Here is a 25545-nt window from a genome sequence, read left to right on the forward strand (position 1 = left end):
ACTACACATGGGGAACAAGAGGGATCAATGTGTTTTTTTTGCTTGTTGTGTTGTGGTTTAATATGGGGGTTGTTTTTCATAAAGCAAACCAACTGCCTGTGACTGAATGCTGCAAAGCACTTTTTAATTGGACCCCTTTCATCTACAGTTTGTAATCTTAAAATGTAAGGTATTGGTTAATTCAAGAATTTTGATGCGGTCCTCACCTAATCTAAATTGGTACTGGAGAAATCCACTTAATGCAGTCTCTGGTTTTAGACAGGGGACATAAATGTAAATTAAAACCTGCATGATGGATTTGCACATTAAATGATGTAAAATAAATGTTTTTCTTTCTTTCTTTGCACACCACTGTGTGATCAACATATAACTTTTCCCCCTCTTTAAACACTACCCCACTAGGCATACATCTTGTATTACACCATCTGGTGGGCAAATTGAGGAAGTGCACATAGAATTGCTAGTGTTTCGAGAAAATGTCCGTCCAGGATATATATGAAACACATCTTCTAAACAGACCTGCGAGACCGAGGAATATAAGGAGCTTCACAGTGCGTTGGGTCTCCTACACCCCAGAAGTGGAGCATTTTATGTTCTGATGAATATGGTCTTTAATTAGGGTGATGCTCCAACTCTATACTGAAAATTGCATGCCTCATAGTAAGAGAGCCAAGACCTGCACTACTATGGCCACTGATACACACACAAAAACAATGTCTACAGAAATGTGCTCCAATCCCCATAAAAGGATTAAGAATGTGCAACCCAGATACATGCAATAATACACAGCAGTGATCCTTAATGGCAAATCAATAGAAATTTAATTATGAAAAAGAAAAGCGAACTTGCAGAAGAATCACACCCGCCCAGGGATACACAACACTCTCTGAAGTCTTTTTTTTTCTCAATAGATTTATTAGAACAAAGTGATTCGCCACACCCGCACAGAGGCGCCTCAGTCGTCCACCTGTGCCTGAGCACGGAGGTAGCTGTCCTTCTTCTGGGCCACACGGTCCTTCCTCTGTGCCAGAGTGAGCTTGGCGCGGTTCCACCTGTCACAACAGAAGACACACATTAGGAGGCTCCCACACAGGTGCAAATACTTTAGAACACAGAGCATGTCCTGTGTACAACAGGCACAAGCAAATGTACAAAACTAACAGGAAACGGTAAGAGACGGCCAGACCATACTAAAGGCAATTGTGTGAAGACTACCTTCAGTGCACACATATGCTACTACAAGCAGCAGGGAGTCATCTTCACAAGTTTCCATCAAGCAAGATGCTAGTCTGGCAAGTGACCAAAGATGGAGGCTGAGAATCCCTCATCACCAATCAAACAAACTGCTGTTGTTTACATTCATGCGATGTCTGCAGCGCAGGGGGGCACCCCGAGACACCTCGGCTCTGAACAACATCCGCCCACCCCCAATGACCTCACAGTCGTGCACTGTAGTCATACTCTGCCTGGGGCCCAGTACCACGCCCTCAGCAGGCCGAAGGTACGCACTAACAGTACGCACTAATTGTGTAGCCCACGTTAGACTTTCCATGCCTAGCCTGCATCCTCTGCAAGGAGAAGATCTTTACACACACACACACACAATGCCACTGCTCTCAGCCCCGTCTTGAAACAGGTTTACATCAGCTGTGCAAGTGAAGGACCAACTACAGTTTGCTCAGTTTAATTTTCATCATCATCAAGCAGCAGACGGTGTGTGTGTGCGCACACCTTGGCTCTCTAACCTTAAAACCCTGTCTAAAGAGTAAAATTCCTTCCAAAATTCATCAACCCCTCACAATCCAGACAAGAGTGATGGTGCCACTTACAGTGCAGGTAAGCTTCACGTTCAGCAAGTATTTAATGAATACTAATAGTCTGGGAACAGAGTTCATTACCATGGTGTTGCTTACACACTTTGATCTAACTGTTTAGCTATGAAATATGGGTTCTACCAACTTCTCTAGTCTTTATAAGTTGTGAAGTTTAAGAACCCTCCAGTCAACACATGTACACTAGGGGTATATAATATCATTGCAGCTTGTTGGACTTTAGTCACATGTTTCATGAATTTAAATGACCTTCCATATCCTTCACCAGTCGTGAGTCAGACAGTTTTACTCCTTATGCATCAAGCAGTTTCTTCTTCTATGGTTTAGTCCAGTAAGTGCTCATGTCACATATATTTTTTGTTCAGTAAATATCCCCAGAGCCCTTATGCGGTTCTCACCTCTTCTTCTTGACCTCCTTCTTGGGCTTCTTCTCGTGTACGGGGTTATCGCGAATGGTTGCGTGCGCTTTTTTGTACATCTCCTCGACCTGTAGATCACAGGTCACACACACTTTAGTCATGATAACCGGCGCAGGCACTGTAACCCGATATATTATTTCTACTATATAAAAACTACACTGAGGTAAAACACAACATACTACAATAAAGAGGATTGACATTTTTTGTTTGCCTCAACACATCTGCAAGAAGATCTTCACACACACACACCATGCCACTGCTCTCAGCCCCGTCTTGAAACAGGTTTACATCAGCTGTGCAAGTGAAGGACCAACTACAGTTTGCTCAGTTTCATTTTCATCATCATCAAGCAGCAAACGGTGTGTGTTTTTGGGTGTTGGTGTGAGTGTGCACCCAACCATTCAAAAGCCCAAGTACAGAAGCTTATCACATTCCCACTACTACTACTACCAGACATTAATAAAATCAATAGCAAGGTGGCTAGGTTTAGACTGCTCTCCACGGTCTTCCTGCTGTGGCTGTGCTGCTTAGGCCCTCACCTGTGGGGAATGGACACAAACAACCAGGATACAAAACGCTTCAGCTTCACTTTAGCAGCACGCTAGAGCCAGCGTCACAGGTTGGCCATGTGGAGGGGATGCCTATGGACGATGTGGTGCTTACGAAAGGGTTTCTCTTACCGAGTCTGGGGTGACGCCATTCTTGATGAAGCGGGAGAACTGTTTTTTGTAGGCGTCTTCGTCCTCCTCCATCAGGAGGCTCATGTATTCTGAGATGTTCAGGCCCAGGATGTGTTTGCGGTGGACCTCAGCGTTGAACTCCTTGCTCTCGGAGTCGTAACCGGGGAAACGCTTGGTGCTGCAACGGGGAAAAAGTGACGTTAGTATATCTGGTGAACTCAGAAAAGCAGTGGGCATTGCCAGCTAGATTGAGCATATTTCTACTTTTTCATTGAAACGTTCTCACGGAATTGATACATTTTAAATTCCGCTGCAAAACCTGTAATTCTACTATCTGTACTGGATGCAAGCTTTGGATTTATGCACTATCAGTTCATCTGGACCTTTTCATAGACTGGGATAGATTACCTGGAAGAGAAAAGCCTAACTTCAACTCAAGACCCATTTTCAAAAATTAAAAATACTGAAGAGATCTGCACATCGAGGAGAACCAAGATCTAAGCTGTCCCTCATTCCTATTAACCTCTTAGACCAAGAACATGCAGATTTGAGAAATATATACTCCTAGTCTTAGTAAACCTAAAACTGGTTTCCAGCTTTACCCGGGCCAGTTCAAAGAACACAGCTTTGAACATCATCCGCCCACCCCCAATGACCTCACACAGACGTGCACTGCAGTCATACTCTGCCTGGGGCCCAGTACCACGACCTCAGCAGGCCGAAGGTACGCACTAACAGTAAGCACTAATGGTAGCCCATGTTAGACTTTCCATGCCTAGCCTGCATCTTCTGCAAGGAGAAGATCTTTACACACACACACCATGCCACTGCTCTCAGCCCCGTCTTGAAACAGGTTTACATCAGCTGTGCAAGTGAAGGACCAACTACAGTTTGCTCAGTTTCATTTTCATCATCATCAAGCAGCAGACGGTGTGTGTTTTTGGGTGTTGGTGTGAGTGTGCACCCAACCATTCAAAAGCCCAACTACAGAAGCTCATCACATTCCCACTACCTCTACCAGGCATTAATAAAACCAATAGCAAGGTGGCTAGGTTTAGACTGCTCTCCACGGTCTTCCCGCTGTGGCTGTGCTGCTTAGGCCCTCACCTGTGGGGAATGGACAGGCCTCCGTCAACGGCACCTTTAAGAGCTCCGAACACCTTGTTGCCAGTGGTGGTCCTGGCCAGGCCGGCGTCCAGGTAGCAGGTGAATGCTCCTGGCTGCCCGTCGATGCTCTCCACGTTGAACTCGTCGCCAGTGATCTCCACCTGGCCCTCGTACACCTTATCCAGGCCAAATTTGTTCAGCAGCTGAGGAAACAAGTAAACACATCATTTCAGCTGTTCACAACACAACCAACACAAGAAAGATGTACCAATACACTTTTTTCCAGTTTTGATCCCCCATACCTGAATTTGGATCAATGGCAGAGGCAATTTGTCTTGGATATTATTATTGTTGGTGATATTATGTGTGAAGTTACATTAGGCTGTAATAAACCATACAGAGCTTATTAATAGGGCAATAGGGCATTGAAAAGAAAATTGCAGCCATTTATTTTTTTAATCAAAAGTTGCCAGTCATTCACTAATATTCTACTACCAGAAAAAAAACCTTCAATATGCTTTAGCTTAGGAAGGAACTTTTATAGGAACTCCCTCAAAGCCTACGGGCTACCGTACAGGCCAATACACCTGCAGGAAGATCTTTACACACACACACACAATGCCACTTCTCTCAGCCCCGTCTTGAAACAGGTTTACATCAACTGTGCAAGTGAAGGACCAACTACAGTTTGCTCAGTTTAAATTTCATCATCATCAAGCAGCAGACAGTGTGTGTGTGTTTTTGGGTGTTTATATGTTGGTATGAGTGTGCATCCAACCATTCAAAAGCCCAACTAGAGAAGTTGGGCCAACCAAGCTGGAGACTACAACATTCACCAATATCCTTTAAGGTTTGTTAAAATTAGGTTGTAGATGAAGACATGTAATTGGAATTTTATAATAACCAAGTAACCGTATCAGACCTGGATCAGTGAAATCTAACCAAACCCGACCCATTTAATGATAAGTATCAGCACCGATACAGATCCATGGTCTGGAGCATCACTATTGTGAAAACCGTAGAGGAGCTCAATATTTACCTTCCGCCTTACAACAGATACCACAGACACTTCACCTCAGACTAATAGCACTACATGCCCTGTATATCAGAAGTGACTGAATCAGCCACAGAATCCAGGGCATTCCTAAATTGGTAAAAACATATACAAGTAGAGAGCTTACACTAAAACGAAACACCTGTGGTGTTCTGCACACTCCTGTGAGTCAGTAGACAACTTTACAGCAAACTTCCTGTTCAACTTCAAAAGCTTTTCTCTTAAACCCAGAAGTCCTATGGAGAATTTCAATGTCATTGCGCAATCGTAGAATGATAGATAGATGGATACTTTATTTATCCAGAGGGAAATTTAGGGAAATGATTGACACAGGGAATAAAGAAAAAACCTTGGTCAAGATCTGACCGCTATTTGTTAGTTGTCTATTTACTAATTCTACACAACAAAAAAAAAAACCTCAGGAGCTGAAGGCCTGAGGAGGCCATCATGTCTGAAGAAGCCTAGGTGTGTCAATGACTAACCACAACAAACTATAAACCCACATCAGCTCCATAACCTTAAAGTGCATCATGGGGACAGGACTAGGACCCTGCAAAATCAACGCCATGCTGCACACGCAGATTTTCGCGCAGGTAACCTTTTTATTTCACTAATAACCTACATCTATGGCACTCATTAGGCACCCTAAGTCTACTTCCTCATAAGCATTCTTTAGGAATGAGTTGTGTGTTGGGTAAAGAGCAGAGAAGAGGGTCTCACCCGGCGAGCGACCAGCAGACCCGTGCAGTATGCGGCGGCGTAGTTCGTCAGTCCTACAGCGACGCCATACTTTGGCAGCTCATGAGAATAGGCGGCACACACGATCATGTCTCCCTCAATCCTGGCATAGGCGATCTGATAAAGGGACACAAACACACATACACGTGAGCACAGCACAATTGTAATTAATGTGATCATAAGAACAGCTTTATTCAAAGCCTAACACACAAGACTGTCACACACTACAAATGAGATTAATTATCGATGAATCAGGAATTAGATGAACTTCTGTGCCCAAGTGACAGACCTGGCAGACGATGTCTCTGTTGGAGAATCGCACAATCATCCGGTACTTGGGGGTGTTGTACTTATTCTTGTCCTGGATGACCAGTCTTTTGCGGGCAAAGTAATCAGTCTTTCCCTCTGATAAGGATCAAGGAAATCACAACAGTTAAAATGCATCCTGTAATGTGGATTGTAAATAGCCAACACACATTGTATCTACAGGTTGACAAGAAAACGCATAAGTTTACCTCTCCTCCTCCTGAACTTGACTTGGTACCTCTTGAAGTAGGCCTTGTTCTTCACCACTTTTACGAATCCCTGAAAAACACAGGCGAGATCAGTTAATTCCACTCTAGACATTAAAACCGTTACCATTGACATACACGGTTCATCTTTCAAGAATATGAAGAGCTGCCCTGAGTTATAACTGTAGGCCTACATGTATTGCAGGGATCCTGACAATCATGGCTGAACACCTAGTTAGCCTTAGCCAAATAGCTAGCTAATTGGCAATATGCTTTAGTTCACAAGACGAACGATTCCAATTCAGTACTAAAATACATGCTTATTTGCAGAAAACCGTTGCAGAAACAAAGACAAAGCGTTCGGACAATCGGAGACATATAACCCCGATCAACCATTCCAAAGAAACGGAAATTCTGGCCATTAGGCCACGTTTGAAAAGACTACCGTCAAGCTAAACCGGTAAGAATCTAAGATCATCCTTATATTTAGTAAAATGTAGAAAACATATTAACACTTAAAACAATAGTGCAATGTCATACATATTAGACGGCGTGCATATTATTACATTTTACTGACCATTTTGAGGACTTTTAGTTCTCCTGTTTTAGGAGCCCGAAGTCACAGACAGGGTTTTGGACTCCGCTGGACTAAAAAAGAAAGAATGATGTGCGCATGCCCAGTAAATATCATGGCCGGCCATGGCACACATGGTTGACAGCAAATGTCTATGGTTGACAGTAGAGCAACTGTCGAACGGAACCATCGCAAACTGGTACTACCACCTGCTGGCTAGGAGGAAACAGAACAGCTGACGTAGCTATTTCCATCACTCGACCAAGGATCCATGGTGCCCGCATGGCTCAACAATTAACACAGTTGGTTTACAATAAACATAATTGGCATGGTTAATTAACAAACAGGCCTTATCATAGAGAAGCTCATAAAAGGGTTCATCTTCCTACTTGAAACTTCCTTTTTACACAGAAACTTTAGGATGTTGAGGTGAGTTAACTTTTTGTTTCCAAGGTGGCTTAGCAGTATGTAGACAAGGAAATGTCATGAAAAGCGTGTATAATTGGGCGTCTTTAAACATACAGTTAGCTTTTAACCGTGGTTCATTTTGTGATTTTGGTTGTATTTTTGGTTTAAGTCTTTTAAATTCAGGTCGGATTGTGTGTATATGAAATGAGATTTCTAACATGTTTATAATCCAGAAAGTCGATGCAATTTGTGTGTTCTGTTTATAGGTTGGAGGGCTACGGCGGATGAGCCGTTTTAGGTTATCCTTGGATCTGTTGATGAGCGAGGCCATGATCAGGACGTGTGTGGTGTGATTGCGTATTTGTTCTCGTGTGCATCAACTGACCCGAGTTCCCCCTGATTTTATTAAATGTTTTCAAACAGACGTGTCTCTGGTTTGACTTGTCTAAATTATCCAATAAAGTTTCACATTGCTTGTTTGATTAATGAAGCCATTGCTTAGTGGGCTATATTCAGTTTATTCAGAAGAAAGCCCAGGCTCTCTACATTTTAATAAATTATTAGCCTGAGTAAGCCGTTGTTTCTCAGTCTAGTCTCATGTTCTTTTTTCTTCTGCAAAAGTGTAGGATAGATCTAGACTTGCGAGATGTTATAAGGTGGCTCAATGTCGCTGTTTATATAAACTTAAACCCCGAATGCAGAATATTTTGAATAGGGACGTGTGTTAAACGTGGGTTTCACAGAGGATGCGCAATGTTTCTTGAGTACTTTTACAGGCACAAAAAAATAATCAGGCATTCTCATGACGTCAGTAATATGCGACAGTTTGGGCTTTTCGTGCGTGTTTTTTTTTTCTTTAGTTGAACAATAAAAGATGGCGTCGTGCGAACGCTTGTTGTTCCTATTGAGAAGGAAAGTGGCAAAAGAAAGGTTCATTTAGAGATAGTTGTACATTTATTCAATAAAGAAGTGTAACTTGTGTTGATTTGACCTGAATTACACGGGAATGCTAGAGCGTTTGGGTGACTATGTTGAGATCCACCGGGTTTTTCCGTGGGATTGACTGCCCGTTTTACAGCGAGAGCTATAACGGGAAGATCGTCAAAAATGGGTGCAACCGACCGTACTGTCACTTCAGACACAGCAACCAGAGAAGGACTTCCTATGGATCGTTTGAAGTCAGAAAAACTAAAGAACTCTCTTCAAGTACAAATGGTGATTTCCGTTTTCCCTGTGTAAACAAATACATGTACGCGACAGCTGCAGTCTAATGCTCTGATTAGTTATTGCATTGCGATTACCAGAAGCCATTAGCTACTGCTGCAATTGTTACTTAAACTGAAACTAAATGTGTCGGGGGGAATCAGTTGTTAGTGACACACGCCACATTTGTATTATCGTTAGACAAGTGAAATTAATTGCTCGCAGCGAAGATGTACGCTCAACATTACTCACTATTTGTCATCGACACCGTACATTTTGATTTGCAGATATTGCATTCACTGAACTAATACCTGCATCATTGTCTACTGAAACGTCGATCGCATTTACGTTAGATCACCATGAGTTACCTGTTATACAAGACTTCTTTTTTTATCGTATCTATCTATTATACAATACTTATCTATTATCGTATCTTTGGCATACATCTGTTAGGTTTCTGGGGCTATTAACACTAAACAAAAGACAGAAAAAACGTTAAATCCGACTGAATAACTGTCCGATCACAACTGATGATTGATTTTCAATCACACTTTTATGCTATAATGTTTGGTGTTTATGTTTTTTGCAGAAGAATGTTACGACCCATTCAGCCCCGAGGTAGTGCTACCAGAAGACAATCGCAATGAGGAACCAGAGGTCAAGCCTCGAGCAGGCTCTCCCATGGAAGTGGGCGCCATGGAGCTCGAACTGGTCAATCGCGCCATCCAGGCCGTTCAGTGTGAGGTGGAGAGAGAGAAGAGGAGACTCTCACATATTGGGGACCAGGAATACAAGCCCACGGCAAACTCTGCCACTGTGGCAACCAAACGGAAAAAGCCCACCCCTGTGGCTTCTCATCAGGGTTACGACCCTGGGTGTTATCAGATGACACAAGGGGCTGATTACAGTCCCACTCCTCGCTCCAATAAATATATCTTGGACTCGGAAAGTGAGGACAACCATGGTAGTTCTCTGGAGTATGTGCCCAAAACTGTCAGCAAAACAGCGAAAAAATCGTTAATTTTCAGCCCGACTTCCCGCTCCTCCAGTCTTCCCTCTAGCCCTCGAAGCTCCACTTCTGTGAAGTGCAAGTACACACTTGACACATCCAAACCCCACACCGACATGGAATATGACCCTCTATCCAACTTCTCAGCCAAACTGGCCAGCAAAAACAAGGGCCGGAGGACACTTACCACTGAGGCAGAGACTAAGAAGGCTTCCCTGCCGACAAGTAAGAGGAAGCAATCTATGGATGAGGAGTATGTGCCTACGGTTAAAAAACAGCGGCCACAGCAACCGGTGGTGGACAGTCAGAAGTACTCCGCTTGTTTCTCGGAGTCTGACGGGGAGAGCTCCGGGATGGAGTACCGGCCGACACTGCTCAGTCACATGCAGCGAAGGAAATTCAGAAGTGCTTCGGTCGAGGATGGCACTCAGAGAATCTCAGACGGGAAGGGCGACATCACCGCCTCAAGGGTTCTAAAGCAGCAGAGGAACCATAACTCCAGGCCAGATCAAGGTTCCTCACACGGGGAGTCGGAGGACCTGGAGGAGTGCTTGGATCAAGAACAGCCCAGAGAGAAGGTTCCTGAAAAGAAAGCGAAAGAAAAAGACAGTCAAAAGAAGAGCAGTAAGAACGGAGAAGAGAAAAGAGAAGAGAAACGGTCTTATGGAAAAAGCAGTAGTGAGAAGGAGAGGACAGAGAGTTCCACCCGTGATAAAAAAAAGAAACTTAGTTCAGAGAGCATAAAGAAGACTGACAGGACAGAGGATAAAAACAGACTGAAGGATAAAGCTGCATACAAGAGCAGGAAGGATGATAAGAGCACTGACATCAAGAGCAAGAGTCTTGAGAAGGTCAAAGGTGAGTCGGGCCACAAGGACAAGGAGAGAAGCAGCGAGGTCAAGAAGCATAAGTCAGACAAGACCCATGAGAAGGACTCATCCAAACACAAGGATCAAAAGAACGGCAAGCTTCACTCGGCCGGGAAAGAGAGGGACCGAAGCAAATTAAGCCAAGGAAGCATGTCGAGCAGCAAGGACAAGGGCAAGAAAAGCAGCTTGTTGTCATCCAGCAAAGAGACTAAGGCAGGTAGGCAGAAACAGAGGTCTCTGAGCCACGTGGATCTGTTTGGAGATGAGAGCGGAGAGGGGGAAGAGCAAGAGGAGGAAGAGGAGGAGAACATCGTGAGGAAGTCGGCCACCGCGCACAGGCGGACAAGCCTGTTGAGCAGCAAGAGGGATGTGGTCGATCTCAGTCGCTCGTCTTCTGAGGATGAAATCGGACAGGAAGATGACCGGAGCGACTATGAAGATGTTGATTATGGCGGTGTGGATTATTCCGGCCTGCAAGACGTGGACTATGAATCGGACCCCTTGGAGGAGTGCTTGCGGATTTTTAATGAGTCCAAAGACGTCAAAACTGAGGACAAAGGGAGGCAAGCCAAACAGGTACCGGCCGTGTGCTTTTGTTGGCATGGACCTTTTGTACTTTTGTTTGAGTTGTCACCCATATTTAAATTACAGGTCAGGCTGTTCAAAATATTGATCACATTTTATTTCAGAAAATGTAATCAAAATCTGATTAGCCCTTGAACACACACACTGTCAAAATGAGGTTCGGACATAGTTCATAGTTCAGTTTTATATTTTTATATATATTTCCGTTGTGCTCCTACAATCGTGTGATCCAAGCTCCTCTTAACAGATACTTCCACCCACCTGCCTTACAGGTTGAAAACTGCAGTAATAACATCCAAAATGCAGCAGTACACAGCAGTAGCAGATGTAGCAGTATTGTATAGAAAGGGTTTTTGTCAGTCTCACTAGTAGCCTCTGTCACTGGCAATGATGTGGCCCTGATAAGGTGGAGGCTACCGGATGTGTTCGGATGCTTATGGCCCCATTGCTGAACTGAGAGCTGGGACCTTTTCTCCTCATTGTTTTGCTTTCACAGCCACCCAAGGAGCCAACAGACAGTGATGTTCCTGAGAGCGCAGTCATTCCTGGACAGAAAAAACGACTCTCACACTTTGGCAAAGTAAGCGTGAGTTTTCAGAAACGGCTTTACAGACATGTTCAGAGATAGTGCAACTACAATCAAGACTTTTAGCCTTGTTTTTTTTTTTGTTTGTTATTTTTTTTAAATTAAAGAAGCCATTTGAAGTATTTGCTGTTGATAAAACATGCTTCCTTGAAGACCAACATCAACATAATTCAGGCCTCTCTGGGGTTCCTCTGTGTAGGCAGAGCCTCGGTCGACGGTGAGGCCTTACCGGAGGCCCACGGCGCAGGAGATGTGCTACCAGCGTATGCAGATAGCGCAGCAGCAGGCAGAGCAGCTAGCCGTAGCGGTGAAAGCCGCTGCAGCCTCCTCGTCCTCCTCCAGCTCCAAATCCCCCTTTCCTGGGGAGAGGAAGAGAGTGGCCCATCGGCCGACCCCCTCTGCTTTTTCTCCGAGAGGTAAACAAAGCAGCCCTATAGCACAATACTGTGTGCCTACAGCATAGGACTGGAGTGTATGCTGTTCCAACAGTGTAGTATGACAATATGGCATTCCAGAGTTTTACTGCTATTTAGCACAGAGAAGTATCTCTGCGTCTAAAATGTATTTTATCTTGCTCTGTGGCCACAGTCTTTAATTTGAAGTAACACATCTTTTAAACTTGAAAGTGAAATGAACTGGCTGATCTCATGATCAATTGAAAAATTAAACCAGATGTTGGAAACATAAACTTTCCACCTCTGCTGATCTGACATTGAAATTCCGAGATCCTGGTCAGTTGTTTAGTGACTCCTTATGTTCTCTGCCTCAGGTTCATCTGAGGTCAAGCTGGCTGGCTCCCGAATGTTGTCCCCTACCAGAGTGACCCCCGAGCAGCTCTCTGTGAAGGCTCACACCAGTGCAGGCATCCTCTCCAAGACCGTGTCCACCAGCGTGCAGAAGAGAGTGGCCCACACGCCCACTATGAAGGTGAGTAGCAGCCATCTTGGCACCAAACCACAGGAAGATGCATCTCATCATCTGTTTCATAGACTGGCCAGGGAAAGCCCCCCAAGGATCACACTCCCCTGTCCTCCGCCCTGTGTACCTCTGTACGTGTACCAATAGAGGGCAGCGTCTTCTGAAGAGGCCTATAGGGTTGGGATCGTGATTATAATCAAAGAGTACTCAACAGGGATGTATTGTGGGTTGTGAAAACAACAGGTATTGCCATTGTTTTTATTATCATCTTCAATACACTTTCAAACAACACCATGCAACAATTTGCTACTTTTCGAGGTATGTTTTTATGGGCAACTAGTTTTATCATCTTCAAATTCATTTTGATGGTATATGGTCGTGAAGGACAGGTAAACACCTGTTGTTCCCACTAGCTGTCCAGTCTATGCACTATGTAGTTTCCGGGATGGGAAAAAAAGCTTTCACAGCTTCAAACATTGGCAATTATCACCGAAAGACACCAGTTAGCATGCTACCTAGCTTTAATCAGAGCCAACCTAGCTGTTGTAGGCCTCAGATAGTTAGCTCACTAATTTTAGACTAAAGCTTGTTAGTGTTGCTTAAAAAATACTAATAATTCAACCATAAAAGACATATTTTTTACATCAATAAAATCAAATTAATCTCTCCCCTTCCTCCAACTCCAACAGAGGACCAATGTAGGTTTTCAGTCAATCAAATAGCCGCACATCACCTAATCAATCGTTTATTGACTGCGATTAGGCTGCTAAGTAGATTTACGGATGCTGCTCCTTGGAAGATGGATGGAAACCTGTAACTACAGGGGCCCTTCCTGGCTGTTTGACCTCGCCTGATCTGCCCTGAGGGCCATGCCCGCCACCAGTGCCCGCCACCAGTGCCCACCAGTGCTATGGCCTAATTTGTGCCCCCCCTTCCTCCTCCTGCTCCCTCTCCTCAGAGTTCGTCGATGAAACGCCCCACCATCCCCACCGAGTTTGGAGCCAAAGTCCCCACCGTGGTCCGCCAGCGCTACCTCAACCTCTTCATCGACGAGTGCCTCAAGATCAGCCCCTTGGAGCCCACAGCCTTCCAGATGGTAAGCACCTCCCTGCCCAGCAAACTCTAAGGTAGTGCATGGATCAATGGGGCAAGAGCCGTCTCTCTGTGTGTGTGTGTGTGTGTGTGTGTGTGTGTGTGTTTGTGTGTTTATGTTCCTGTAGCTCGACTGGTAGAGCGAAGGAGCGTGTGCATACGTGCATATGTACATATGTACATACAAACTGATTAAAAATGTATATATGTGCATAGCTGTATAAATGTATATATATACATAACTGTATATATGTGTATAGAAATGTGTTTTGGCTAAATTACTAAATATACATGGGCTGATGTGGTGTGATATGGTGTGATAGGTGAGCTGATGTGGTGTGATGTGGTGTGATGTGGTGTGATGCGGTGTGATGTGGTGTGATGTGGTGTGATAGGTGAGCTGATGTGGTGTGATGTGGTGTGATAGGTGACCTGATGTGGTGTGATAGGTGACCTGATGTGGTGTGATGTGGTGTGATGTGGTGTGATAGGTGAGCTGATGTGGTGTGATGTGGTGTGATAGGTGACCTGATGTGGTGTGATGTAGTGTGATAGGTGACCTGATTTGGTGTGATAGGTGACCTGATGTGGTGTGATGCGGTGTGATAGGTGAGCTGATGTGGTGTGATGTGGTGTGATGTGGTGTGATAGGTGAGCTGATGTGGTGTGATGTGGTGTGATAGGTGACCTGATGTGGTGTGATGCGGTGTGATGTGGTGTGATAGGTGAGCTGATGTGGTGTGATAGGTGTGATGTGGTGTGATAGGTGAGCTGATGTGGTGTGATGTGGTGTGATAGGTGACCTGATGTGGTGTGATGCGGTGTGATGTGGTGTGATAGGTGACCTGATGTGGTGTGATGCGGTGTGATGTGGTGTGATAGGTGAGCTGATGTGGTGTGATGTGGTGTGATAGGTGACCTGATGTGGTGTGATGTAGTGTGATAGGTGACCTGATTTGGTGTGATAGGTGACCTGATGTGGTGTGATGCGGTGTGATAGGTGAGCTGATGTGGTGTGATGTGGTGTGATGTGGTGTGATAGGTGAGCTGATGTGGTGTGATGTGGTGTGATAGGTGACCTGATGTGGTGTGATGCGGTGTGATGTGGTGTGATAGGTGAGCTGATGTGGTGTGATAGGTGTGATGTGGTGTGATAGGTGAGCTGATGTGGTGTGATGCGGTGTGATGTGGTGTGATAGGTGACCTGATGTGGTGTGATGCGGTGTGATGTGGTGTGATAGGTGAGCTGATGTGGTGTGATGTGGTGTGATAGGTGACCTGATGTGGTGTGATGCGGTGTGATGTGGTGTGATGTGGTGTGATTGGTGAGCTGATGTGGTGTGATAGGTGAGCTGTGAACATGTTGTGTCCCTGCAGGCGCTGGATGAGGAAATGGTGGTGTACGAGCGCAGCAGCAGTAAGAACATCTACCTGAATGTGGCCGTCAACACTCTGAAGAAGCTACGCAACAAGAGCACACTGCCCACCTCCAACCCCCCCAGTACGACGCACACAAACACACACAAACACACACAAACACACAAACACACACAAACTCACACAAACTCACACAAACTCACACAAACACACACAAACTACACACAAACACACACAAACTCATACAAACACACACAAACACACACAAACTCATACAAACATTCCTACCCTGTTTCTTTTCTTCAAAACATCAAAACACTGAAATCCATTTATGTAATTCACAGTAGTATTACAGAGTTCACAGCAGTATTACTCTGCATTATGTATTAGTGATTGGCACCAAGATGCCTCCACAATTTGCACATCATGTCACGGCTTTACAAACAACCCAAAGGTCACTCTGTTTCCATCCCACCCTCTCCTGCTGTTCTCCAGAATACAACGCACAAAGCGCCGGGCAGAAGGCTCAGTCCCACGAGAAGATGCTGGGGGGCCGCATGGCTGCCAAGACTAGCTTCACCATCAACAGGACGGGCAAGCAGCAGGAGCTGGAGCTCACAGGTGACTGTTCCCATCCTTAGCTTCCCATCCTCCGCAGGCGCTAACATAAGGGCTGAAGACACAGGAGGCTAGGTTGTGTATTGATAGATAGACCAGCTGGAATACTCTTAATACTGTGTCTGTATTCTTACTTTGACTACCAGTTTGAGTAATTCTGTAACTGCTGATTTAATTTGTGTCCTCTGTTAACCAAGGCCTCCACTGTATCCAGTGAGGATACACTAGTATTTGTCCTCAACACCAGGAAACCCAAGGAGATCAGTTTTGGTTGCTGATGAATTTGTGTCCTCAGACCACAGCTGATGGTTTCACTCAGCTGTGTTTTTGCCGACGGTGACATCCCAGCATTGTTTGTTCCGTGTGTGGGGAAGCGTTTGGGAATAGGGTCTTTCCTATTGGCTAAAGCTTGTGGCTGTCTGGTCTGGGTCTTTCCTATTGGCTAAAGCATGTGGCTGTCTGTTCTGGGTGGTTCCCCAGGAGCGTGTCTGTATATGAAGCTGAAGGAGTACCTCATGACGGAGGAGCAGCTGCAGGACAATAACTACCCCAGATCCAACCCTGAGCGCCCAGGACACGTCATCATCCACAACGCCCCTGAGAAGAAGAACCCAGACCGTGAGACACACACACACACACACACACACACACACACACACACACACACTCCGTCTTTCTTTTTCTGGTTCTCACTTAAGTACATTCTCTCTCTCTCTCTCTCTCTCTCTCTCTCTCTCTCTCTCTCTCTCTCTTTCTCCCTCACACTCTCACTCACTTACTAACTCTCTCACTTATGCAAGCAGAAACTGTGTCTGACTCTCTCTGTGTCACACACACACACACACACACATGCAGACATGCAGACACAGTCTCTCGCTGTATTTCTCCACCCTTCCCACACATTGTATGTATTGTATTAACCGTGGGTGTCTGCCATAGCTTCTGATGCTCCTTTTCCACTCCTAGCCTTCTCCAAGGTGTGCTGCCGGTGTGGGGCCGAGTACAAGATCAACGCCAGCGGCAACTGCGTGCGCAAGGAGGAGTGCAACCTCCACTGGGGCCGCGTGCGCCGCTACAAAGGTCAGAGGTCACGTGGGGAGATGGGATCAGGGTGTGGTTGGGGTGCTTTTAGATCTGCTATTAGTAACAAAGGATCTCCATATCCTCTCAGTCTTACCTTTTGTTGCAAGCACACCTGTTTAAAGTCAGGCTAATAATAATGCTGCATTAGGGGGCAGGTGTTTTTAGGTAATTTAGAGCAACCCTGATGAATTCAGGCAGACATGCAGAGCAGTGGATGAGACACAGTGCAATAAGTCCTTACAAAGCAGGGTTTTATGACACCTTGCGCTGTTTTTTTTTTTAATGCTTGACTTTTGTTTGTCTTCACCTGCAGTTTCTGGCGGCTGGGAGACACACTACACGTGCTGCTCAGGTGCCGTGGGCTCTCCCGGATGCCAGGTGGCAAAGGTAAGCTCTTGGGTGGTGTGTTCTACACGCCGTCGCCTTGTGCTTGTGTTGACCACACATCCCTAAGATGGATTGAGGACCTATTTTATGTGTTCTCATTGTGCAACAAAAAAACAGTATTGTTTAAAGAGAGAATCAACTCAGTAGAATGCACAGGGAATTCGAGAAATTCTGTACTTTTATTTTGTCCTTTACTGCTCTGGGTCCACAGCAAACTGTCTACTGTACTTTTAAACTTTTTTATTTTTTTTTAAGTTCATAAAAGATTTTGTGGATGCTATGTGAATCTGAAGGTATAATGTATGCACACAGAGGGCAACGTGTTGCCTCATACATCAAACACAGTATATAAATCTATGACTGCTGTGTCAGTGTGAAGGGAACAATGTCTCTTTCTTCTGAGTACATCGGGACAAATCTCTTACGAGATGTCTTGGTTGGATTACCCCAAGCCATTCAGAAAGTATGTTAACAAATAAACAAGTTCTGCAGGTGCCCATGTTTTTTTTTTAGAACTGATTACATGGAATCCATTTAACTCAGAGCTAACATCTTTCATTAACAATAGACTTCAGCAATGCCCTTCATGTATTTGAGGCAAGACATCTGGCACTTTAATGTGGAGATGCCATGTTTGAAGGTCCATAAATGCCTCTCTGGTTTTTGAGTTTCTACCACTAGGGGGCACTCTCAAGATGGTAGACATGTTATTGTACAGCTGCTGTTGTGTTCTTCAAATGAGGCTGAGGATAAATGACTGTGATGCATCCAATTATGTATATTTGTTCAATATGAATTTATGTTAAAGGATAAGTTTTGTGTCTGATTAAACAAGACCAAAATCACAATCCTCAACCTTTGTAGAGAGCTCTGTCTCCCTTATGTATGTATGCTCACTGTTTATTTACAGCAACACGTGCAGGATGGACGCAAGGAGTCTTTAGAGGGATACGTAAAGACCTTCGACAAGCCTCTACCAGCTGACGGAGACGCTGGGGTGTTTGCCCTGGACTGTGAGATGGTGAGTGATCCATCAGAGAGCCCTCGTGTTGCCTCGTGTCGCGTGGAGCCAACAGGCCAAGCCTCAGGAGGGACCATGAAACAGGACGTCATGGACTAGACTTGTCTTGCCCTTACTCATGTTTCCGTCTCCTCTCATCTCCATCCCCAGTGCTACACCAGGCAAGGCCTGGATCTGACCCGGGTGACAGTCATCAACTCCGAGCTGAGGGTCATCTACGACACATTTGTGAAGCCTGAAGCCAAAGTGGTGGACTACAACACAAGGTCAGAACACTGAAGGCGTGAAGCCCACAGGGGGACCGTTTGATGTTGGAAACTTTTTATGTATTATGCCATCTGTAAAATTCAATGCCCTCTCACTGTGTGTGTGTGTATGTGTATGTATGTGTGTGTGTGTGTGTGTGTGTGGGCATATTCTACATGTCCTTGTGCATGTGTGTGCATATTTATGCGTGTATGTATCTGTTTATGTGTGTATGGGCATTTTCTAAATGTCTTTGTCTCTGTGTGCATGTGTGTGCATGTTTATGTGTGTGTGTGTGTGTGTGTGTGTGTGCGTACTACAGGTTCTCGGGGGTGACGGAGGAAGATCTGGAGAGTACCACCATCACATTGAGAGACGTGCAGGCAGTGCTCCTCAGCATGTTCAGTGCTGAGTCCATCCTGATTGGACACAGTTTAGAGAGTGATCTCCAGGCCCTCAAGGTAACCCTCCACAGCACTGGCTGAAGTTTGCTTGATCAAGTATTGCCTTTTTTCTTCTTTTTCTTGCTTAACAGTGCTGAATCCACAGTCATTCAGCATATTCTGTACATACACAACAGCTGGATAGGTTTTCTAAGTTGTATTTGGCAAAGAAATTGCTTTAAATTATACAGAGGAACCGATTATACTTCAGCAAGGTGAAATGCAATATCATCAGTATATTGTCTTCCATCGACTGTATATACTGTATATGTGAATATTTCTGAATTGCTTTGTGGATTGCTCTCACATCACTGTCTATGCACGAGTCTGTTTGCTGTGTTCAAATGTTGTCAATCCATGTCGAATCCAATACAGTTACAATAAAAAAATTTATTTTATATATACTGTATATTTAAACTATTGTTTTTCATTACAGTGGCTCATTAAAAAGCCAGATACGAATATCCTTGTTTTCATGCCTTGTGCCTCCCAGAGAGCAGTCTTGTGGGTGGTACGTAGCTCGCTAGCTCGCTCGCTTGATCTGACTCGTTGTGTTGTCTCCCTCTTGCAGCTGGTGCATAGTACTGTAGTGGACACGGCCATAGTGTTTCCCCACCGCTTGGGCTCTCCCTACAAACGCGCCCTGAGGAACCTGATGGCAGACTACCTCAAACGCATCATCCAGGACAATGGTGAGGCCCTCCACCCTCATGCACACTTTGGTTGCTTAGCTACGTTCTCCGGTTTGCCTGTGATGGACCATTAAGGCATAGTTGAGACCAGTATGACAGCACTGAAAAATACTAGTGATTCAGCTTTCTGTCTGGTAAATATGAGGTCTATTAAGAATGCACCTGTTCCAACAACTTTGTGGCAATGTTAGTGAAGACAAAATCCAGACAAAATCAATTACTTTAAAATTGTGGCCTCTTCATGTAATAGCCCAAGACTACCATCAAAGCTTATGTCTTTGTGAAATCTGTGACTGTGTAGAGTGAGGATGGTGTGTTATCAATGCTCCTTTAACTCAAGGGTGTCCAGCCTCGTCCTCTAAAGGTTGTGGTGGCTGTAGGTGTAAACCTGATCAATCATAGGAAGGTCAATATGATGTGATTAATGAGTGAGAGTCTGAGATTATATGACTTACTAAACGTGCTTCATCTTCAAGTGACATGGCAGCCAAAGAAGGTAGCTGTGTACTCGTATTCACAAGTTAGTCGTTGGCTTGAGTGCATTGTGTAGTGCATATGAGTAAGCCTATAGTATGACTTAAACACTCCTTATTATTCTTGATCTGTAACTGCAGTTGAGGGGCACGACTCCAGTGAGGACGCCTGCGCCTGCATGGAACTCATGATGTGGAAGATCAAAGAGGACGCCAAGGTCAAGAGATGACCTTTGACCCTTCTACTTCTACCTGTCACCGCTTCAGGAGAGAAAGACTGAATGGAAGAGAGAGAGAGGAATGAAAAGAGAAAGAGACGCTCCATAGCCATCGAAATGCACTGTTGGCCTCTGCTCTAAAGGACCTCTTGTAGTTGTGTATATGTGGGGACTGGGCACAGCTCCAGGTTGGTGTTGAGATGGAGGAACCCAGTGGTGGTGTGTCCTGCTGGAAGGCCGAGCTGTTGGAGCTGAGTTGCACTATGGCTGTCCCTACTGTTAAAGCCACAGATAGTTGAGAACCAACCGTTTGAGATTGATCATGTAAACGTCAACGCAGCTAACTACATAGCTGTTCAAATACGCTAGGATGCAGGCACGTCTCAATTTGTTTTCTTTTTTTGTTTGTTTTGTTTTGTTTTTCGCTTTTTGTTTTGTTGCTGTCACGTTTCTTTTTTTTATGTGTGCATTCACACATAGACAACTGCCCATTAAAGTCTGCCGTAAATGCACTTACCGGGTCATTTAACTTGTGTTCGTACTGCAGATAGTACTTTTCTTTAAATGATTGTTTACATGGTGGAATGTGTCGTTGGTGGTTCACATAGTTGACAAATGGCAAAAGACTTGAAACTATTCTAAGTAGTATTACTTATATTATTACGATTAGGATATTCTATTATTCACGCTTGTTTAGGGGAGACTGTAATTGGAATACACAGTGTTAAGTAGCTCACCGAGCAGTGCATTTCTCCTTGTGTAGTTAAACAACGTTTCTGAGGCTCAGAACCCTAGGAAATGCATGATAATAATACTGATACTGAACTCACTATGGTTTGTCCTAACCTCACGTAGGTAGAACATATACCTGCCTGCCACAGTAGCCGTCACTGACTCTTTTACAGAAACAATAACTGCAGATATCAGTATATACAGTAATAATGGTAATAAAAATCAAAAGAATGATTTTTGTGTGAAATATGGAGCTGGCACGCTACATTGTACATATGCCACTAGGTTGTTTTGTAAGTTTTTCTTTTTCTATTAAACAATGTTAAATGACTCAATACACTTATCTGTACGAATCTCTTTTGTGGTTGGAAAAAACAAGAGCAAATGTTTTTTAAGGTTTAAAGGAGACATTTTATACTGAATGTCAGAGTAGAACAACATGGAGAAGAAAAATTGATCAACATTTTTCAAACTGATCAAAATCACTTTCATTTCAACCATTAACTTGAACTGGCTTGCTGTCAGAAAAGCTCTATTAAATCAAAAGCAAAGAAAAATGTCCTAAACATGAAAGGGCTTCTCTACATTTTGGTGCTGTGCCCACGAAATGCATCTTAAGGTTGGTTTCCTGCCTGTATAATGACCAGTAAAGGGTTGTCCTCTCTGGATATCATGCCTTTCACTGTCAGCATTATTCCTGTCCTTTCCATCCTTCTGCCATGTGCTGTTCATCCCTGGTCAAGTTCACCTCCATGTGTCCCTTACATCCCAGCTCCATTTTCTAGCAGGTGCTTTGCCATAGATTTCCCCTTTTTCTTGGACCAGATGTTTTATCGGAAAAACAAAAAATGGAACAAAACAAAAAAACAGAGCCTAACTTGTGGAGCGTCTGTGGCCCATTGTTGCCCGTGTGTGCTCCATTGAGCTCCCCGTGTGTCACTTGTCAGCGCGAGCGCCCAGTCTCTCTGGGATCAATAGCACACACAATGTTCTGGTGGTAGGGAGGAGGCGGTCGGCCAGTGTTTAATGTTGTGTTTGGACATGTGGGGGCAGGCGGCAGAAGGACTTCTCATTATCAACTTCGATCAGTGCTGTGCCTGTGATCACCTCTGACTGCTGGGGGTCAGGCTAGGCCCTCCTGGGCGCACAGACCCCATGCTGGGCAAAGGCTGAACCGTCCCTCAGGCTGGAGAAGAGTGATCCGCTGACCACTGCAACAAACAGACATCAATAGGGATTTATTTATTTAGTTTTTTGTTTGTTTGGTGCTACACTTGAAAGAATTTTAGGTAACATTAAAAGGGGTTATTTGTGAAAGTGATTTTTTTTATATTTATTTGGGCCAAATTGATGACATATTTAGCTTCATCAAAAGCCTTCATCAACAGTTTACATTTGCACTAGCCCTTGGCCTAGATCAGAACACATCATATTTTTGACTTCATTTAGATGTAAATTGACAGAGATGAACTTTTTTCAAAAGTTCTGTGAACTTCTAATCATACACTCAAAGCAAATGAAATGCACAGTAACAACCCCCACCCCCAACACACACAGGCATAAAGAGAAAGTCCCTTTTATCATGACCTTGACCCCCAAATCCATTGAGAATAGAAACGACCACAGTGTGCATGTACACACACACCCCTGATTATCTCTCATTAACTGTGTCTCCGATTTCACACGTCTGTTGCCTCATTACTTAACTGATCCCTTGATGTCACATATTGATTTCCTGCCCAAAGGGTCTCCAATCAGTAAAGCTATGACAGATGACTGTTTGAGAGAGATGTAAAAGTATCAGTTCTTTACCTTCTGATAAGATTGTATTTGTCACAGGTAAACAGTACTGACCTTTGCAACCCTCAGGATTCCCTTAAAGTAAGACATTGATGCCTGGAGGAGAGCTGTCCCCACGACTCTACGTCAATGCAGTAAAGTTTAACTAGTGAGTTATCCCTCTGCGCTAGGTATCTGGTCTTTATTCAAGGATATCAAGTTGTTTGGGGCCTCAGTTATACGTACACCATGTCTTGAGTTTGTTTGGGGAACTTCATATGCCATTCTTATTGTAGGCTAGAAGGGCCCAACTATGTAATGAAATGACTCTCTTTGTACAGTGCAGCGACGGCACACGTTAATGTCCTTTAAAACCTGATAAATGTTCATTTATGGAGGCTGTCCATGAGTGATAATTGATTTGCCAAAACGTTGGACTGTGAACTGCCATAAACTCTCGCAGCATGTGATAAAAGACTTGAAACAAGTGAGCAACGGCACCATAGTATACGCGATACTTAACTGATCTAGGAAATGTAGTTCAATGGCTGCGCTTCAGAGAGACTTCTCAAAACCTGTCTCAGTGTGGAGTAGATGTTTGTTTGTTTGGTCAACGTTGGAGTGTGTGGAGAGCCACCGTGAGTGTTGGAGTACCCTTAGTAGGATCACCAGCTCGTGGAGGACCACTGACCCACAGCCCGTCTCCCCTACCCCTACAGGTCAAAGGGCAGCTGGCCGCATCGATTCCCCCCCCCCCCCCCGCCCAGTGAAGAAGTCTTTAGCCCCATAGTGAGCCTCTAATGGCCCCCTGCCCACGTTGCAGCACCGCAAAGCTGCCAATTGTGTTGCTCGGCGATCGATCCAGCCAGTGTCCGAGGGGCCTCGCCTCTAAGCTGCTCTCCTGCAGATAACTGACAACTACAAAGCTCCCCTCTTGACAGGCGCTTGTCAATACAAAGTTCCTCTATTGATAAGTAATTAAAGAAAGAAGGGGAAAAAGCTGCTGGCTAACTCAAACATCTGTTAAACAGGAGACATAAACAAAAAAGAGCTATGGAACTCCTCCCAGGACAAAACAAACCCCCCTCCGACCTTCTCTGGCACCCCTGTAGTTTTTTCCTCCCTTTAACCAATCTAAAGAATATTAAAAGCCAAAGGCAGCGTTAGAGCAGCCTTGGAAAAGTGAGCTCTGTTTTCTTTTCTTCTATTCTCTCTTTTTTCTTCCTCTTGAAAGGATTCAGCTCTGTTCCTTGGCTCTTTTGACGGGGTGCCCTTTTTCCTTTAGTGTATTTAACAGAACTCTAAACAGTCCCTTAACTCTCACTGTTTTATTTCAGAGACTCTGCATAAATTGGGGTATATAGTTCACTGCAAACCATAAACAAGTGCAGCTGCAATGAGGTGCTACAGTGACTTGCAAAGTATTGCAGGTAAATCGCTAAACAGGTAAAAGCGTAATGTCTAGTGTCCTGTATGACCCAAAATTATAATCATACACTTTCTTTATCAAGTACAAGCATATAAAGAAATAATAAATTGGTCTTTACAAAGCCAATAATAAACATGGTATGATAGAGCATGGTCATTAGTTGCATTTGCCATCAAATCAAATAACATTTATCTTGAATTAACCTTTGTCTTTAAATTGTACCCTGAAGTTACACAGCTGGAAAATAGCTGTGCTCATTTTTTTTACAATTACACAAAGGCCTAAAATATTTTAACTCCACTAATGCTTACAAAATCATTTACCACAAAAAAATAGATTTCTTGACACAAGTACAGGCATGTTCATCCGGATAGAAACTGAGAAACTCAGTAGCTAGCACTGTGTTACCCTTTAAGATGGTATGTGGATTTAAGGAAAACAAAACCCCAACTTGGGGGAGGATTGGATGCCGTGGAGGGCTCAGCTAAGACATCTCTCATTTAGGCTAAACCCACAGTGGTACGGCGGTGGGAGGCAAAGGAGGTGGTGAGTGTAAGGGAGGGGGGCGGTTATCATGAGTTGTGTGTGTGTGTGTGTGTGTGTGGGGGGGGGGGGGTGCTGTTGAAGGACCACTGAGCTGGGGTGGTGGTGGCGAAGGTGGTTTTGGGAAAGGGGCGGTGGGGCGGCAGGGGGGGTGGGCGGTCACACACAACCGGCGTCTTTGTGTGGCTCTAATCCCCCCAGCCAACACAGCTTTGGCCAGGTTTCATCATGAAAGTGCCATGAAATAACTACTTTTTTTCTTAGCTGCAAATCTCCCCTAATCCTGCAGGCTGAGGAGACAAAGGCTTCTGGGTTCGGAGCGCGAAGCCCTTAATGGGGTTCAGGGGCTGCTCCACGGAGGCTCTTCTAAATGACTTATTTTTATCAGACACTAATATAGCTTGACAGCCAAGAACGTCTCAAAGGGGAGGGAGAAAAAGCGAGCAGCAAAAGAAATCTGAGAAGAGGAGAAAAAAAAATCACACATATTAAAGAATTGTATGCCTTCCATGCAGCTGGGTCCTCTGCTATTTGTACAGATCAAGATAAAGTTTTGTTGGTTTTGCTATGGAGGAAATTAGTATCTGAAAAGAACTTCAGTAGAAGAAGTGGTCTTCCTCTCTTAATTCAGGCAGTAATATGGGATGTCAGTGGTGCTTCTAAGACATAACTTCTTTATTGTATATTTCTATAAGGATATAAACAATACCTCAGTACAAGTCTGTGCACCACAGTTCCTTTGCTGAGCTGGTATAAGTCCTCTAAATCACAAGGCTTCCTGTGACTACAGGTATTGATGATGAGCTGAGACTGAGGTGAGACTACAAATAAAACATGTAAGACTAAATCTTCCATAGGCAGTTCAAACGAGGAGAGGAGCTGACTCAGGCCAGGGTCTGACCCTTATATGGTTCCAGA

At 44.4% G+C, this 25545-nt stretch overlaps 2 protein-coding genes across 2 annotated transcripts; one reads left to right on the forward strand and one right to left on the reverse strand.

Moving 5' to 3' along the window:
* Positions 1 to 894: 894 nt before the first annotated feature.
* On the reverse strand, positions 895 to 7059 carry LOC122130444 (60S ribosomal protein L5-A). Its single transcript, XM_042705176.1, has 8 exons — positions 6920 to 7059; positions 6346 to 6415; positions 6120 to 6235; positions 5813 to 5947; positions 4039 to 4241; positions 2932 to 3109; positions 2231 to 2319; positions 895 to 1052 (listed from the first exon to the last, which is right to left on the reverse strand). The coding sequence occupies exons 1-8, from the start codon at positions 6920 to 6922 to the stop codon at positions 956 to 958; spliced, it is 891 nt and encodes a 296-aa protein (XP_042561110.1). The 5' UTR covers positions 6923 to 7059; the 3' UTR covers positions 895 to 955.
* Positions 7060 to 8144: 1085 nt separating this feature from the next.
* On the forward strand, positions 8145 to 21211 carry rexo1 (REX1, RNA exonuclease 1 homolog). Its single transcript, XM_042705175.1, has 16 exons — positions 8145 to 8539; positions 9117 to 10981; positions 11487 to 11570; positions 11776 to 11992; positions 12346 to 12503; positions 13453 to 13590; positions 14964 to 15087; positions 15459 to 15584; positions 16062 to 16199; positions 16548 to 16661; positions 16978 to 17051; positions 17962 to 18072; positions 18223 to 18338; positions 18641 to 18779; positions 19333 to 19453; positions 20068 to 21211. The coding sequence occupies exons 1-16, from the start codon at positions 8353 to 8355 to the stop codon at positions 20154 to 20156; spliced, it is 3801 nt and encodes a 1266-aa protein (XP_042561109.1). The 5' UTR covers positions 8145 to 8352; the 3' UTR covers positions 20157 to 21211.
* The last annotated feature ends 4334 nt before the right edge of the window (positions 21212 to 25545 follow it).

This window comes from Clupea harengus, unplaced genomic scaffold (assembly GCF_900700415.2).
Source record: "Clupea harengus unplaced genomic scaffold, Ch_v2.0.2, whole genome shotgun sequence".
Lineage (NCBI taxonomy): Eukaryota > Metazoa > Chordata > Actinopteri > Clupeiformes > Clupeidae > Clupea > Clupea harengus.

What these genes read in the sequence shown, in the direction of transcription:
- LOC122130444 (XM_042705176.1), bottom strand. An exon ending in CAAGTTCAGGAGGAGGAGAG is followed by an intron (nt 6,236 to 6,345) that starts GTAAACTTATGC and finishes GATCCTTATCAG; the next exon opens with AGGGAAAGACTGATTACTTT. An exon ending in AAGGAGGTCAAGAAGAAGAG is followed by an intron (nt 1,053 to 2,230) that starts GTGAGAACCGCA and finishes CTGTTGTGACAG; the next exon opens with GTGGAACCGCGCCAAGCTCA.
- rexo1 (XM_042705175.1), top strand. Translation starts at nt 8,353, where the DNA reads ATGTTGAGATCCACCGGGTTTTTCCGTGGGATTGACTGCCCGTTTTAC. An exon ending in ACTCTCTTCAAGTACAAATG is followed by an intron (nt 8,540 to 9,116) that starts GTGATTTCCGTT and finishes TGTTTTTTGCAG; the next exon opens with AAGAATGTTACGACCCATTC. An exon ending in ACGCATCATCCAGGACAATG is followed by an intron (nt 19,454 to 20,067) that starts GTGAGGCCCTCC and finishes CTGTAACTGCAG; the next exon opens with TTGAGGGGCACGACTCCAGT.